The sequence below is a fragment of the Ptychodera flava genome, chromosome 16, assembly GCF_041260155.1.
Source record: "Ptychodera flava strain L36383 chromosome 16, AS_Pfla_20210202, whole genome shotgun sequence".
Lineage (NCBI taxonomy): Eukaryota > Metazoa > Hemichordata > Enteropneusta > Ptychoderidae > Ptychodera > Ptychodera flava.
In genome coordinates, this window is record NC_091943.1 from 32150890 (window position 1) to 32167335 (window position 16446).

At 37.6% G+C, this 16446-nt stretch overlaps 1 protein-coding gene across 1 annotated transcript; it reads right to left on the reverse strand.

The window, feature by feature from the left end:
- Positions 1-274: 274 nt before the first annotated feature.
- On the reverse strand, positions 275-9252 carry LOC139115023 (uncharacterized). The gene is made up of 4 exons (XM_070676933.1): positions 9173-9252; positions 6977-7279; positions 4565-4654; positions 275-995 (listed from the first exon to the last, which is right to left on the reverse strand). The coding sequence occupies exons 1-4, from the start codon at positions 9173-9175 to the stop codon at positions 855-857; spliced, it is 537 nt and encodes a 178-aa protein (XP_070533034.1). The 5' UTR covers positions 9176-9252; the 3' UTR covers positions 275-854.
- Positions 9253-16446: the final 7194 nt, after the last annotated feature.

The following is a 16446-nucleotide window of genomic DNA, read 5'->3' on the forward strand; positions in this document are numbered from 1 at the left end:
ATTCGATATAGGCCTAAGTTGTATTAACATAATCAATCGTTTTTGTTGCCTTGTATCACAGTGCCGATGGTAAGGGAGCGACATGCATGAAATGACTACAATATAATAGATGTGACATTAGAAATTAGAGAGAGACAGAGACAGAGACAGAGACAGACAGACAGACAGACACACTGACAGAGACACTGAGAGACACAAAACCAGAAGGAGACAGAGGGAGATATAAAAATTCCTTCTACATCAGATTCAGATTCAGAAAACTTTATTATCGCCTCTAGAGAAATTTTCATGTGGTTCTTGAGACCAAACACACAACACACAATACACACACAGGTTATAGAACTGATACTGGATATTACCCTAATTTGACTTGTTTAAAATTGACCAAACCAGCCTAAAATGAAAATGTTAATACGGATTCGTTAAAACAACGATGAAACGTTTTTAAGATTGCAGAACTGACACTTAGTGATCTGAGCTTCTGAAGGCAATAAATCCTGGACTGACACTTTGAGTTAATGTAATCAATGTGTGCTTTAAAATTGAGCTTGTTGTCTAAGATAGTATCTAAATATTTGTACGTAGTAACCCTTTCTACTGCAACATCATCTATCAAAAGACTAGAAATGACTGTTGGTTTTGTCCTGAAATCAATAACCATTTCCTTGTCACATGTATATTATGACCCCTACCTACATAAAGGGTCAAACATCTAAGTTGCTACACATTAAGGTGACTGTTCATAACATTATATTGTCTCAGTAAACTCAGTGTTTATTTTCACAGAGAGGTTACATTGCCTTCAAGCGAAATTATCAAACAATCAGTCAATATAAACACAACGAAAATCTTCTTTAAACGTTGTAGTAGCAATAGAACTTGTTTGTATCTTCCCCAACGGTTTTCATACATGTTACTGCGGGTAAAATCCTGACGATAGGTTGGAACGGATCCAAGGAAAAACTGCCGATAAACTCATCCGGGCATTCTGTTTCCTGTTACAGAAAAAGAACAATCAAGAAGACATATGTTCATTAGAATTTCTTGGTTCCGCTACACCCAATGTTTGATACCTGTCAGGTAATTTTTTTTTTTGAAAGAAGCGTTTTGATAACTTGAAAAATTACCGTCAATGACGCTGTACCTTCTCTAATGTGTGGCCAGGTCAGGTAATTAGTTGTTTGCATGAAGTTGTTGGTAAATAGTTGATGATGTAGGGGCATGAGGTGGGATATGGACCCAAAGAACCCAAAAGATGATTAAATACATCAATCAAAAATATTCTAAGCTACAGTATAAACTGCCTAAAGATAGTTCAATGTGGAAAAAAGTTAAATAATTCAGAAAGAAGAATTAACAGTCCAAAATAGTAATGACGCACTTCCTTACTGACCTGAGTGCATGTGAAATACACAACCTGGCATCTGTAAATTAAATGTATACCAAGTGATCATTTTAAGTCACTTTTAACTGTTTTTAATGGATTTTCCAAAGAGTCCTGTGGAAATGATGAAAAATGCTTATCTGGTCTTGTGTTTGTATAACCTCATGGCTGATACTTGTCATAGTATTGAAAAAAAATTGAAAGTGAAGAAATTACTGTTTTTAATAGGCATATTTTCCTTGAAATACATGACCGTGTAAAGAATATATGCTAAAAGTGTTTAAGAGTAAATTTCTTTTCAAAAAATAATTTAATCTGTGACCAAAGGATTTTTATTCTTTGAGTTTACGAATTCAAACATTGCAATTTGTTCAATCATCTTATGCAGTGCAAAATTTATATAATGACTGAAAAACAAAAAAAATTGGCAGAATTACAGTCTTTGTGATGTAAAATTATGGGTTGACATCATGATAACTGTTAATCTGTTTGAAGTACTAATATACTTTAATTTAAAAAAGAAAAGTTCATGCAGAAACGGTAAAATATATTGTCAGCAATGTAGTGTTAATTTTGACTTTACATCAAAATATGCCTTTGCTGGATACCAAATATATAGGGCGAAATATTAAAATCAGCCATGTTCAGCAAAATCCACACAACAGCATTGATCCTTTTCTAATTTGATTTGATTTGCTTATGTTATCCTTGTATGACAGTCAGTACAATATGGAACTTGAACACAACACAGTGAATAAGTATGCTGTAAATGAAATGGTGTGGCTGCATCCATATGCAGCAATAGGAGTGCCTTTGTCTCTCACCCCTCATTTCCAACCTGTCCCATCCCTGAAAAAATAGTTTGGTCTTATATTTATAATGTTAATAATTTCTGTATTTGTTAAAATGTGCGCATCTCAAAAACTTTTGATCATAAACATTTTCATTGTTTTTTATAGCTGACCAGTCAGTTAACCTGTTTATTTGAATATTTGCGCATTTTCCTCAGTATTTGACATTTTCTGAATACCTTCTTATTCAGTTTGTCATTTTCTAAAAGTTTAAATGCTCCATTGTGTGGTCAAGCTTTCCACAAGCATCAATGTGGTACTTCATATAGGAGGGTCTGCCTCTAGAGGGCGGGCATCATGAACAGTGTTTGTTGGTTAATTCCTCCACGTAAACTTCTGATTGTACTGTAAACATTGAACATGGCCGATGGCCGACGTCCGATTTTCCTGTCTAAAACTTTCACTCATTTTCGTTCATATGACTCTGAAACTCCAGGAAACGATTGGGAAGAAAGGGTTATCTTGAAATATTGAGGTACTCGCCGATATTTTGCAAAATTAAATGAGAAAAAATGCAAGGAAAATGCCGACAAGCTTACACAATGACAGTTTTCAGACTCGGAGGCATATGATCATCTCTGCAGATTATGCAACAGGCCCAGATCACATGAGGCCATGAGGGGATATCCACGCAACTCAGTACCAAACACTAGCGCTCACAGAGTGAGCAAACACAAAGTGAGTACCCCTAACGTCTGCTCAGTAGTCTGTAATAGATTGTAGTCAACTAAGAAACCTTGGAGAAAGGCTAAAAATTAACACTGTGGCTATGCCGCTAAGTCCCTTTTGATTTTTGTCATAGCTCAAAATCGTTCTCCCACACCTCAACCTGAGCCATGAACACCCCCACCAGTTTATGATATGACCCATCACAATAGCATGACGTCAACGGATCTTGACAGACGGAAGTCTTGACAGACGGAAGTCTTGACAGCAGCATACTGGTTTTCAACTCTAATACCTTCTCTGTCTATAAATTGACACGAGAAGGTAAAAACAAAGCTTTCAATACAATGTTTTCAGATTACTAGGCTTCTGAAAAAGATAGTTTAGAGACTTTGTGTGATGAGATCAATTTTGGCTGATTAAAGAAAGTTCGCCATGCTTCGGTTAGTTCGTTTTATCGCCAAAACTTGGTGCATAGAGAAAGTGGAGTGTACGGTAAGAGGAAGTGTGATATCTGATGCGCTAAATATTTGCATATATATAGTCCACTGAAGTTGTAAAGTCCAATAATCTTCGAGCCTACAACAGTTACTGCACTCGTTATCAAACTGGAATGTGTCAAATTACACTTTGGAGTTCATACTGTTTTAAAATCAAGTTATTCACGGTGTCATACTAGGTTCAAATCAATTAACTATATATATAAATAAGGAAATAATCTCCCTATGGTACACTACACGAGATATGTCGATTTAGCCCTGTGGTTACGAAGGTGTACGTAACACACTAACATTAACGTTTGTTACAGTATCCACGTCGATAGTTTAAAACACCTAAAGACATAACTGCACCGACGGAAGTGTGCTACAACCTATGTGAAAGGTGTAACCAGTTCATAATAGTCTGGTTAATAGTCTGGTCCCCTGCCCTATTTCCACTGCTCACTGCACTGCTCACGCAAATGGGGTCTGGTAGCCAATAGGTAGCCCATGCCTGACCCAATTTTCGTGAGCAGCGTAGCCGGCGGTAGATTCGGGCAGGGGATCAGACTACTGTTCATAAATCATGTACTTATAGTTTCAATTTAACCAATTAAAACAGGTATCAAACCACAATTTGTACTCGCTACCCCTGTCTCATACATTCTATGTGCATATCAAACTAGAAACCTGTCAGTAGATATGCTGTCCCATTTATAATATGGATCGGAGTATGCATGTATGTCGAAGGATTTTTCAAAAAGCTAAAGTGGTTTTGAATATAAAATAGCTTTTTAGTTGGACTTATTGAAAGTATGTGACACAACAAAATGGCAACTAACAATACACTAAGCGTAACGGTATCAAGTGCCTCAGAATAGAAAACATTAAAATTTTGCCCAAAGTAAACGTTAACTTTTTACCCAAAGTTTCCTCTGCGAAAGTTTGCTCAGCCAAACATTAAAGCACTCACTTTTTAATGATATTATGATTTGAAAATTGTGTCTATAATGCGTTGAATATAGGGCGAAAACATTTTTTGATAAAAACAAGACAATTGTACAAGTTTAGTAATATACGCATTGCTATTTTGAAGTCTAACTATTCATACTTCGTGTCTATACGTAAGAGACCCCTTCCCTTCTATAAAGGCAGTCTTCGTGCGGTTTCTTGATTATACGTACCTCACATTCCCAAGATGTGATTCCGTTTTCATAGAGTGCCATTTCACAACGATTACAGAGATCCAACAGCTCATCCCCGGGACCATTGCCCTAGATTAAATGTAGACGTTTAGTTGGCCTCTGCTTTGATATGATACAATTAACACATACGGATTTCTAAGGTTGACACTTGCAGCGACACCAACGTCGAAGAGCTCTTAGAGACTTTGGCATTTTATAAAAAGAATATCCAAGGAACACATACGAAGCCATACAAGATTTATAAAGGACCTACGAATATATCTGTAAAGGATCTTGGAAGATGGGCATTACTTTGGATGTTTAGAGCGCCAGAATATATTCGTTCCAGAAACCGACAACATGACCGGCGGACATTTTGTTAATGACAGTGTAACTAGATGAAGGTGGTCCAATTTGGATAGTCAACGAAGGAGGTTTGTGTCCTTCTCCTCTCCTCATGTGTGCATTAAACCTGATTTGGTGTGTGTTAGGAACGTAAAGTCAAATTCAAGGCCATCTACAGAAACGGAATTGGCGAGAAAATTTCGAAGTAGCAAAACAACGCCATCGTAATCTCAGTCGTCTCCGGAACCGCCCCCACCCCGACTTACTCCTGTAAGCAGGACACTCAGGCACATTGAGAAATGAGGAATGGAAAAAAATATACTAAACCAGCTTCCTGAAATGAGGAAAGAAACGATCAATATGTTTGGAGGAGTTTACAAAACTATTGGTGACCTGACTGAGAAAAAACGAAGACCAATGTAGTACTTGTAATTGCGAATTGAATTCACAGAGAAAACTTTAAACAAAGAATCCCCTTTAGAAACCGAAGCAGTTTAATTGAAAATGATGTTCAAGAGATTAGAAGCACTCAACTTCAAGCAGACAATGGTGGGTGTAATTTGATGTTTGTCGGAGATTTAATGCACGATGTGTAATCTAGATGATATATCAGCGAGATTGACAATACTTTAGAAGGAGACCCATTTGGCAGCTGCTTACACTATGATTTCGACAAACAAAGAAAATCAAAGGTTTCGGTGATAAATAATTTTGATCTGACCCAATCTCGATCTGTCGTTCTGGAAGATTACATTTTCTATTTATAAATGGAAGAGTATTTGGTGACGAGGGTGGTGATTATATACGTGTATAGCCAATAGTGGCAGAAGAGATGTTGATTGTGTATGTGTATAATCTGATTTTTATCGCCATATGTCACGTTGTGAAAAACCATCAACGGATGGCTATCATCGTGTACTATTAACGTGCATTTTATGTTGTAGCACATGTGATAGCCTTACCACATTTTTTAGGATTACGTACTTCAAGAGGTGGTTATAAATAAAAAGAAGAAACAAGGGAATTTCTGTCGATAATTTTATGTTAAAGCTGAATTACAAGAATTGCTTATTGAGTTCACTGTGATGTAAATGCTGTGGCGAAAAATTTGACCGCTAATTCTTCGGTGGGGTGTTCAAGTACAAGGGAATCCAGCATGTGTCATTGAAATAAATTCCCTAACACTTATTTTTCTACTTTGTTGAAGGTAGGCCTAAATAGTGAAGAGGCAGCAAGCCAGCTGAAAGTTATGCTTCTGATCAGTAAACATATTTTTTTTAGATTTAGGAGGTTAGGTTATCATAGATTATGACACTTTCAGTGTCACAATTAAAAATCAAGAAATCTTACAAGGATTAAGCAGCTTTTGAAGACCATCTTATTGGAGAATTTTTACATCACCAAAAGATAAACTGTTACCCGTTCTAAAAATGCTTGTCACGAGAATTCATGACACCGGAGTTTCCTTCAGCCTAGGGAAAGGCAATATCGTATTGTAAAGACAACAATTATCTACGTTGAGCTACTAGAGGGGAGAAGGGTATGCAATCAACATATATTGACTATGTTCTATGATATTCTATGTGAGGTTGCGAAGGGATCGCCTTCAAAATATTAATAAACTAAATGTATTATCAATCTAATTGAATTGATTCAGAGCCGGATCAACCCTATATTCGGATTAGCGATTGCTTAAACCGATCCGAGTGTAATGTTAGGAAGTCTTGAGCGCTTGCTCACAACGGTTGTAATGCTTCGTCACTAGGCACCGTTGTAAAAAATATATTTTCGAAGTATCGATACAGCCATTATGTGGTTGTAGCCCCATCTTTGTGAGGATAGTAGATAACGAAGGTTGTTAGTTATAATCCGATGGATATTGCATTACTGAATCCATAATTTAAAGTTTCCAATTGAAAGGTTTTGGAGTGTATAGTTTTGTTTTTAAAGTCACCCTGTTCACTAGCTTTCACATTGTTGACGCGTGGGCATCGATGCGAATGTGCAGCACGTATTTGTCAAAAGAATAGACAAAAGGCTTTACATACCACTGCAACGTTTACGTACCATGCTCAAATTCTTGCCGATAAGCCTTTCTGGTAACAGTATCCATTTGTAGTCTCCCTTAGAACTTTCAGCAGTGATTATACTTGAAAAGTCTCCAGTAACATTCACAAGGCCATCTCTAATATTTTGAACCATGTCGAGTAAATCTGATGGACATGGTAGCATCTCAAAGTTGTCCTCGTATTCTCTCCCGTTTACGTCAATCCTCTGTCTGCACTTTCCACAATACGGTTCACCGTCGCCGTGAACGGTTGCCCACAGTATGATGGACACTGAGATACCTACGAATCGGCAGAGCGGAACCTAGTAAAACACAAGATGAAGCTCTATATTCAAAGGCGTACACTGTTATTGTGAGCGCAAACGTCTGGTTAGGAAATCACAGAACTGACAAGAAAAGTGGTTAATAGACTGTTGATTGGGAATTGGAATTGTTGTTTTAAGTTGATAAATATCAAAAATAAAAGTGATGTCTCACTTCCTGTATGCATTCTACAATATTTCAATAATTATTTTATTCTTTTCTATGTAAACTATTTCCGATTCTATAGATTGATAATAAATAAGTAGAGTCACATTATAAGCACAAAAACATTTTGCAGTGTCATTAATATATCTTAGGCGTCGACAATCTGCCGAGTTATCAATAAGTCAAAGGCGTTATACTTGAAATTAAAATTGCAAAGCAATGAATGAACTCCAGATAGAAAGTAATGGCGCGATGAAAAGAAGCTAGAGATGCTGAATTCATTCTTGTTAATTTTTAAAAACCTATGAATCAGAGTAACTCAATGGGCGAAATGTTAACTTTTCCTGATCGAAAGATTCTATATATAAAATAAAATCAAAGGTTACCAAAAAATCAATCCACTGTTACGTTTGTGCATATCTGATTACTGCCTTTTAAGAAATAGTATATACCAAACAAGACCATGAATGAGACAAGACAAGTTTTATTCGTGTTCCGTCTTAGCATTCTGTTGTCCTATTATTAATGCAAAAGATCGTGTTGCCCCTATCAACTTCTGATATCCTTTTAACGTACGAAACACTTTGGAACATGTATTGGAAACCAATGCAACTGTTTTTGAACATAATCCCATGTATCTTACTTACAATTCAAAGACTCACAATATTTCTAATCAACATTTTCACCATTAAAGCAGAAGGCTAGCACTCCGAAAAGGCATGAAATGATGACACAGCGTCGCTAGCCAACTTCTTAACGTACGTAATTTCCACTACAGGGTATTCTGATTTGCAACACCGGTGATCTAAACTCATGAAATATTGACTGCTACAGGGCGGAGACGCAGCTGATGCCATCCTGGGTGTCGCTTGGTCTTATGCATATACGTTAATGTATTGCGAAGGGGGGGATTTTTAATAAATTAAATCTAGTATGTGCTTTGGGATATGGGTAATTCATAACATTACCCACTTTCCCTGTGTGTTTCTCTTCACACGTTTTGAGTTATTAGCAATTGGCATAGGTTTTGGCAATTGGCACAGGAGGTTACTTTAATAGTTCCCTTTGCGAACTAAGAAGAAACCCAGCATTTTTTTTAGCTTTTCTTACACTATTTCCAGTTCATGAAATATTTTTCCAAAACCTCAGACTCTAATCTGACACAGCAAAGAAAATATGCGCAAGATTTGAGTTTAGCGTTTTGTTCAACATTTATGGGACTACAATCTGATTAAAATCAGATGTAGAGTACGGCGACGTTATACTTACGCGGTATTCTCTTACTGTCGCCTCGTAGTGAGAGGCGACAGCGAGAGAATACCTCGTAAGTATACATCGCCGTACACCACATCTGATTTCAATCAGATTGGTGAGTCGAGTGCTGCACATCGCTCCCTTCCCTACGTTGTCGTTCTATACAAGAGCATACAAGAGCACTGATCTGTCAGACTTTAGCCATATTACCTTCCTCGGAGATTTCGCCGAACCTCTAACTTTTCTTGTAATTTGTTTGTTGAAAACAAAGGGAACAATTTAACATCTCAAATGAATTTTTGTCACCATATCGCGCTCTTCTTTAATCTTATTATTGCCACAGATCTGTCTGATCAGATGTTTTCAAAATTTAACCATAACAATTTTGAAAACCAGTCCGACGTTTAGCTAGCGGTAAACAGTACACAAGAATATCATTCACAGCCATTAATGCCATTGAATATACTACTTACCATTACGAAACTGTCAGCATACAACAGTATGCAAAGTATTGCACCGTGTAAGTTATCTTCCGTTTGTGTTCAGACTACGTATTTGATGTAGTATTTGTTCATAGTTGTGCCATAAATATATCACCATGCGGCCCTATCTCTGATCGTTTGTGTTGAACGTGTCCATATATTTTGTTGCAAAGACACTCGGAGGATAGTTGGATGTCTCTAAATATATCAATATATCTAAATATATCACACAACTGAATGCGGAAGGTTCATTCATCACTGATCTATAAAAACCATGGCATGTTGAAAAATTCCTAAATACCGCAAGTAAATACTAGTGTTTCAGTTTGACGAACAAAGAAATAGTTAATTGAGTGAGTTTCACGGCTGGGTCGGACATTGTCAATTCCATAATACATCGCTTTTCATTTTCTTTTCGGAGCATCAGCTACATATCTAAGTTTTGTGAAGACATATATGCAAACTGTAAAGAATGGCGTGTGATAAATTTATATGACAAGACTCAACAAATGAAGAAGCCCTTTTCGCGAATTATGCGTATGTGTAATAAAGACCTGAATGTTAAACAGTGCATGGTTGTGAAGGGCTTATATCGCAGAAATAAGTTCCGTTTCTTAACGTTGTGCAGCTGAACATATAATAGTTGTACATAACATACACCTATCCTGACTATATGTCCCTTTCTATATTATTTGTTGAAATTTTTGTGAAATGATTCATTGATAAAAACCATCATCAAAATGAACTCTCCTAAAAAGCCCAATGAATCCATGTTCCATCAAATGATAAATAGCGCGTTCTTGTTGTTCGAATAATGGCTATGTACATCTTTCTAATGAAAAAAAATGCATGAAAGCAACACGCTGTTCCAAGAGGTCCCTTTTGGCCCAGTATGTTAGTATCACTGAGAAATGAAACCTGTTTCTCAAATAAAAAATCTAGCATAAGCATCAGCGTCAACTTAATTCCTTTATATACACCTTAACCATATAGAGCAATGCTTAAGTTACAAACGAGGACAATATATTTTTCGTTGTGTTTCCATACATGCCATTCAACTGTGACATTGTACGTTCTGTTTCCTTTGTAATATTGACAAATTTTGAAAATTGCGGGAAATCAAAATGACCATTAAAGTCGGAATATACTTGTCAAATGTTTTACACTTAATGGTTTCCTAATGCAGTAAAAGCCCATATTCCTTCAGAGGGTAGAATTCAGAGGAAAAAAGAAGAGACTGGACGACATTTTGAGGTCAACATATTTCAAGATTTATAGCTAGTGGAGCTTTAAATATACAGTTCTTTTTTATCACAAAGTGGGTTAGCCGATAACAAGTATGGTTTAGTGGTACAATTTGGGTTTATTTATGTATGGGGTGACACACATGCATGCACGTCAGCGCAAAAAGATCAATGTTGTTTCATCTGCAGCAAGATAATGTTCTTTCGCTGTATCACTGCATTTACAAACTCTTCATCAGTTGCTCAATCAAGTGTAAATAGATCAAAATCGACCAGAAGCTTAAAGCCCGGGGCGAAATGGACCGGGATCCGGAGTAATGCCAAGTTTCGGTGGGCGTTTTGGGGCACGGCTCTGCATAATGAGTCTGTTGGTAACGCGTTAACGGTTGCTGTCGTTCGCATTATCTGCGTAATCTGTTTGCTCTCAACTCACGCTCTGACTATAAGCTTAGGTACAGCCTTCGCAATACGCGAAAGAAAAAAGAAAGAAGGAAAAAATATCAATTTCCTAAAAACAGGAGCGTGTTGAGTTGATGTACTTAAGTTTTTGCTGAGTTGATTCACTGAAGTTCTGGGGTCATCGTTCGAGAATGATTCTGCTACTGACCGCCATATCTACATACGGAATTGGCGCCGTACGTAGTACGCGTAGTGGAAATAATCATCAAGAAAGTAATAAACATAAACATTAAAAATAATCCGAAGCTGGTAATTTCGTATGTTGAAATCACGAATTACCGATCTAAACATTGACTGAGAAACACGGTCAGGAAAATGGTAGGAAACAGGTGAACGACGCGAGGTCATGACCGATGAAAATAGAAAAATAAGTTCACTACATCACGGAAGGATCGAGATTTCCATGAATCTCGCGTACCACGATATCTGTAAGCGATCGAGGTCGGCTGCTCGGTTGCTTTGTCCCCGGACAACTCATCACGATCACGAGTTATATTTATTTTCGGAGCAATAGGATGAACCGGGGACTGGGTTCATCGATATCTTCGTTATTGAAGAAATTGAATTCCAACCTTTGTCGAAATCATACGATGTAGTGCCAACTCAATGAGCCGATCTCGGACACACGTATCAGTAGGCCTAAGCCTTTCAAAGAAGATCGGGTGATGACGCGTCGACGCTCACTTGCTCACCTTGAACTGACATTGACAAATACTGTTTTGATGTCTTTACAAGCTTTGTTTAATTCTCATAGCAGAAGTCCAAACGTTACTGGGGCAACCGGTATGTCAAAACCTTACCAAACCTCCGAACACGACATGTCATTGTGAGAACACGTGTACATGTACAAACCATACGGCCGTTTTCAGGGCTAGCATTTATATCAAAAGCTACTGTAGCGTACCGGTACTTTCGGCCATAGATTGGGGGGGGGGGGGGGGCTGTTTAATAAAGTGGCTCTCTTTGACTGACTGTAATTAAATTGATCATGGAGGCTACCGCCATGCTTTAATATTTAGTTGTTTTCGATGTCATTGTAAACTATGGACTCTGCCTGCAGTTCTGTAAAATACAGTGTACGCACTTTTCGCAAGGATACATCGTACCGGTACTGACTCATCTCTTGCTAAGTCACGACCGAAAATGGCTCACTTTCGCGATGTCATTGCATCATAAACGCTTGTTAGTAAAATAGTTTATGACAACCACGACGTTTTCATCCTGTGTGCACGCCAATATACATGAAACTCTGAGCGTACACATGGTTTATTTACATCGTAATTATTCTCGTATGCACAGCAAATGTTTGACCAGTTTACACCTTTGCGCGTCACTGCATGATTGACAATTGTTTGAATCGCGGAACGACTGTTCCCTTGGGGCCATTTCCTTTGTTACGAAAGCGATTTTCCCCCCAATCGTCGTAATTTTAAAAGGCTTTGTGAAACTTTGCGGATACCTGTATGGCCTACGTGTTTATGAAACAGTCTATGTTTATGGTATGCCAATAATGTTTGTTTGAGAATCGCTTCGGCTGATTTTCACGGAGCGGTCTGTTGCCAGTTGTCACTCAAGCGCCATTATGAATTTTCGATGAGTTAGGGGTCTTCTATACCCCGCACCGGAGTTTAAAGTCTTGAACTCTCACAATGTAAAAACAATAACAGTTTACAGCCTCTTGGTACACAACATTTTTCCTACGCCATAGCCGACAAAATTCTCAGAATTTCAGTTTTGTACATCATTCAACATTTACACCCTGAGTCCTCTGGTTCTGAATATAAACACTGCCTCTATCCAGCAGATGGCTACCCGGTAGATTCAGACGTGGCCTATTATGATTCTATCTCCCTTTCTCTGATGGTATTGGAATTAAGACATTTCACTTCATCAAAACACTCGGCTCCAACAACTGAAATATTGAAGCCTAAACTAGCAAGTAAGCACTCAAACATTCTCACTACATATTACACTTCAAGTGTTTCAGTCTCATGATAAGTAAGGTAAGTTAATACCACTATGCGTGAAGAACACACTTTAATGAAAGAAAGAAAGACAAATGACTTCCTGATGGTTTCTTCTTTTTAAAATATCTAACTTCGAAATGGTCTGAAATAAGAGTGTATCAAGAGGATTTCATGGGGGAACAACGGCAGTTGGATCATTTAATGATTTTAGGACCTAGTAACATTTCTTCTATCTTGTTATCTGATTGCCTTGATATAATAAGGGGAACTCCGGTTAAATGACTGAGAGGCTCCGGTTGACATTTATCAGCTTACCGCCATGAGCGAAGACACTATACATTTTATAGGCAATAATTCACTATCTGGCATTTCTCCTCATTAACATTACAAATACGCCATTTCAATGAGGCACAAACCTTCGATCTCGTGATCTATTATATACCAAGCATAGGTGCAGAAGATGAAAGCATCATGATGCTGTCATTCTGTTACCTTGAGTTAGTGCTTGTAAATGACGAAAGACGATGTTACGGATTCTTTGGAAATCTTAGAAAAGGCGACGACATTAACGGTGTGGTCGAGACTAACTGAAAGCCGTGATATCGAACATTGGTTTACGGCATCCAAATATAATTTTAACTACTATATCAGCCAGTCATTGCCCCTACACCTTGGAATTAGACTGAACTGCGAAAGTCAAATTCTCCGTTTCGGTCCGCACCCTAGCACCCATGTTGCATCTTGGCAGGCTGCCACGTGAAATAGTTTGATCTGTGAATACACGAGTTCAGTACCTGTCTCTCTAAGATTGGTAGATATGCGTATAGTGCACTACTGTATTCATGACGGAATGTGATGTTTTCGAACATACGCATGCATGAACATAGCCTCCCTTACGATGAATCATAAATATATTTGTCGGTATACACATATTGACGGGGTATCAGAGTAACAGTACAGACAGTATACGCCAAGACGGCACTTCAAATTTCACTGATCAACAGGTGTTGAAAGTCGTAAAGGGGTTCATGCTTTCGGAAATAGACGAGGTGTGTTACAGGCTGTTATGTTCTCAACTAATTTCTTCACGCGTTTTTTCACCTTTTCGCCACTTGCACACCTTTACATTTTAAAGGTGCGGCAGAATGCCTAAAGAGCGTACGACAAAAATTGTACGTGTGCGCAAGTCAGCAACAAAAATATCGAACAACCATGATCATGACACAGATTAATACCATGAACCATATGGACGAAGTACTAAGCTCACTGTTGACAGACGTGAAACATACTATGTGATGCGCCAAAGTAGTAAAATAACTAAGATGGAACTGTATGTTGCCAACACAGTTTTCATCAAAGCAATATTTGTCATCAAAGATGACAATTAAACCCCCTCATACTATATATTTTTTAAAAAGACTAAACGTTAGTACGCTAGCAACAGTTTACTCTAAGGACGAAACGGGTGTATATTTTGGGTAAAAAAACTCTATTTCGTTATTAATGTTAAAAATTAAGTCAAAAATTAAGTCAAACACTTGACGCTATTTTCGTAAATGTAATATTTCACTTAAAGAAAAAGTATATGTAGAAAAAAATGAATATTTTATTTTGCATTTTCTGTCCTCATTCTAAAATGGCAAAGTTTGAAAGACTGACACTCAAAAAAGTGATTAAATTCATGATTGGTAAAACTAAAATGCCTCTTATTCAAAATGTACGATTTTTATAGCCGAACCAAATATTAGTTTCTTTATGCAGCATTTAAAGGACATAATTTGAAAATTTCAGAAAATTTGACCAAGCCTGAGTGGAGATTTATTCTTTGGAAATTTCTAAATTGGGAGGAAAAAGAAGCTAGGAAATCAGGTGACTTGCATACACTTGCATAAATTATCACTTTTTTATCACTCAACTTACGACAAAAAGGTGAATCCAACTAATATTTTAATCTTTGGTTAACAAAGTAATTAAAATTGAAGGAATATTTGCCAAAAGTGATTTGAGCAAAATACGCTGTTGGGTGTAGCGCCTCCCTAACGAATTTCACACAGCTGAAGCAGAGATAAGAGTGGTCTTTCCTTGTTGCGCTATCAGTCTGCAGCAAGTGAAAATGAATACAGTCAAATATTGGCCCACCAGCGGGAGATACTATGGTTGTTAAAAGGCAGAGGATAAAAACTGCAACAAGTTAAAACATTCAGTAAAATACTGACCGACCAGCGGGAAATAAAACACTTGCAAATCGCAGAGACGAAAAACACGCAGACGTTTCGGGTGCAACCCTTCGTCAGTCTCGCTAGAGAAACGTGCAGACAAAAGAAATGAAAACAAACCTGTAATCTAAATATGCACAATATGGTCAAAGGGGCGTTCCTTGGTATTCAAAATGCCTATGTGAGGGCACTGTTTTTAAAAAGCGGCCACCCTCTTAAAATTTGTGCTTGGTTAGATTTTCTCTTTCCAGAGTAACTGTGGCAAAATTGGAACAGGTGACAGTACATCTTTAAGGTAGATCGCGCCCCTGGGACAGATATTCGGACTGCTCTCAAACTTTTACAATTCTCTTCTGATGTACCACTTGTGGGGGTTCATTTTATAGCTCTTAGTGTAAGAAGTTGTAGTGTAAGACGTTAGGTTTACAAAAATTGGAAATTTTATTTTCTCTCGATGGAGTTAACACAGTGATGGCAGCCAGTTTGAATTTTAAGTCTTTCACTTTCGAGATGTATACTACCTTAAGCAATAAGTATGTGATTTCTGCAAACCAACTTGATTTAAGACCTGCATTTCCCTTTTCGCTGATAAATTAAACTGAAGTGACGATAAACTTGATGTGCAAAGAATTTACTATTCTACAATGTGACTCTATTATTTGAGACATACAATGTAAAGACACTCGGGTATTTTATTATCATTATAGAAATATGTAAAATGTTTCTTCTCGACAAGTATGCGTTGGTCGGAAAATATGGGCTATAACGGTTACATAATAGGTTTCCTAAACAGAACATTCCATGAGTAGCATTCTAAGGGAGAACAGCCACAACAAACACACACTGGTTGATGGTTTTGGTCTTGCTTTTTTCATTGGCTAGGATCCTTTCCTTTTCTATATACTTCTACCAAAAACCCTACGTCTATCAATCCGACTACAGTCCTGCAATCAGGTCGACTGTAACCAAACCCTACAGTCGATAAAGACGCAAATTGTATAAACATAGCCAATCGTTTTTATTGCCTTGTATCACAGTGCCGATGATACAGCAGCGACATTCATGAAATGACTACAATATATAGATGTGACATTAGAAATGAGACAGTGAGACAGAGAGAGAGAGAGACAGACAGAGACAGAGAGAGAGACAGACAGACAGACAGACAGACAGATAGACAGACTGTAACGGATAGACAGACAGACAGATAGACAGACGGAGACACAAAGAGACACAAAAACAGACAGACAGAGGGGGATGTAAAAGTTCCTTCTACATCACAAATGTATATAATGACCCCTATCTACATAAACGGTCACACATATAAGTTGATATACATTAAAATGTCTGTTCTTAACATAACATTATCCCAGTAAACT

What these genes read in the sequence shown, in the direction of transcription:
- LOC139115023 (XM_070676933.1), bottom strand. An exon ending in TCGGCAAGAATTTGAGCATG is followed by an intron (nt 4,655 to 6,976) that starts GTACGTAAACGT and finishes CATTTAATCTAG; the next exon opens with GGCAATGGTCCCGGGGATGA. An exon ending in TCACATCTTGGGAATGTGAG is followed by an intron (nt 996 to 4,564) that starts GTACGTATAATC and finishes TTTCTGTAACAG; the next exon opens with GAAACAGAATGCCCGGATGA.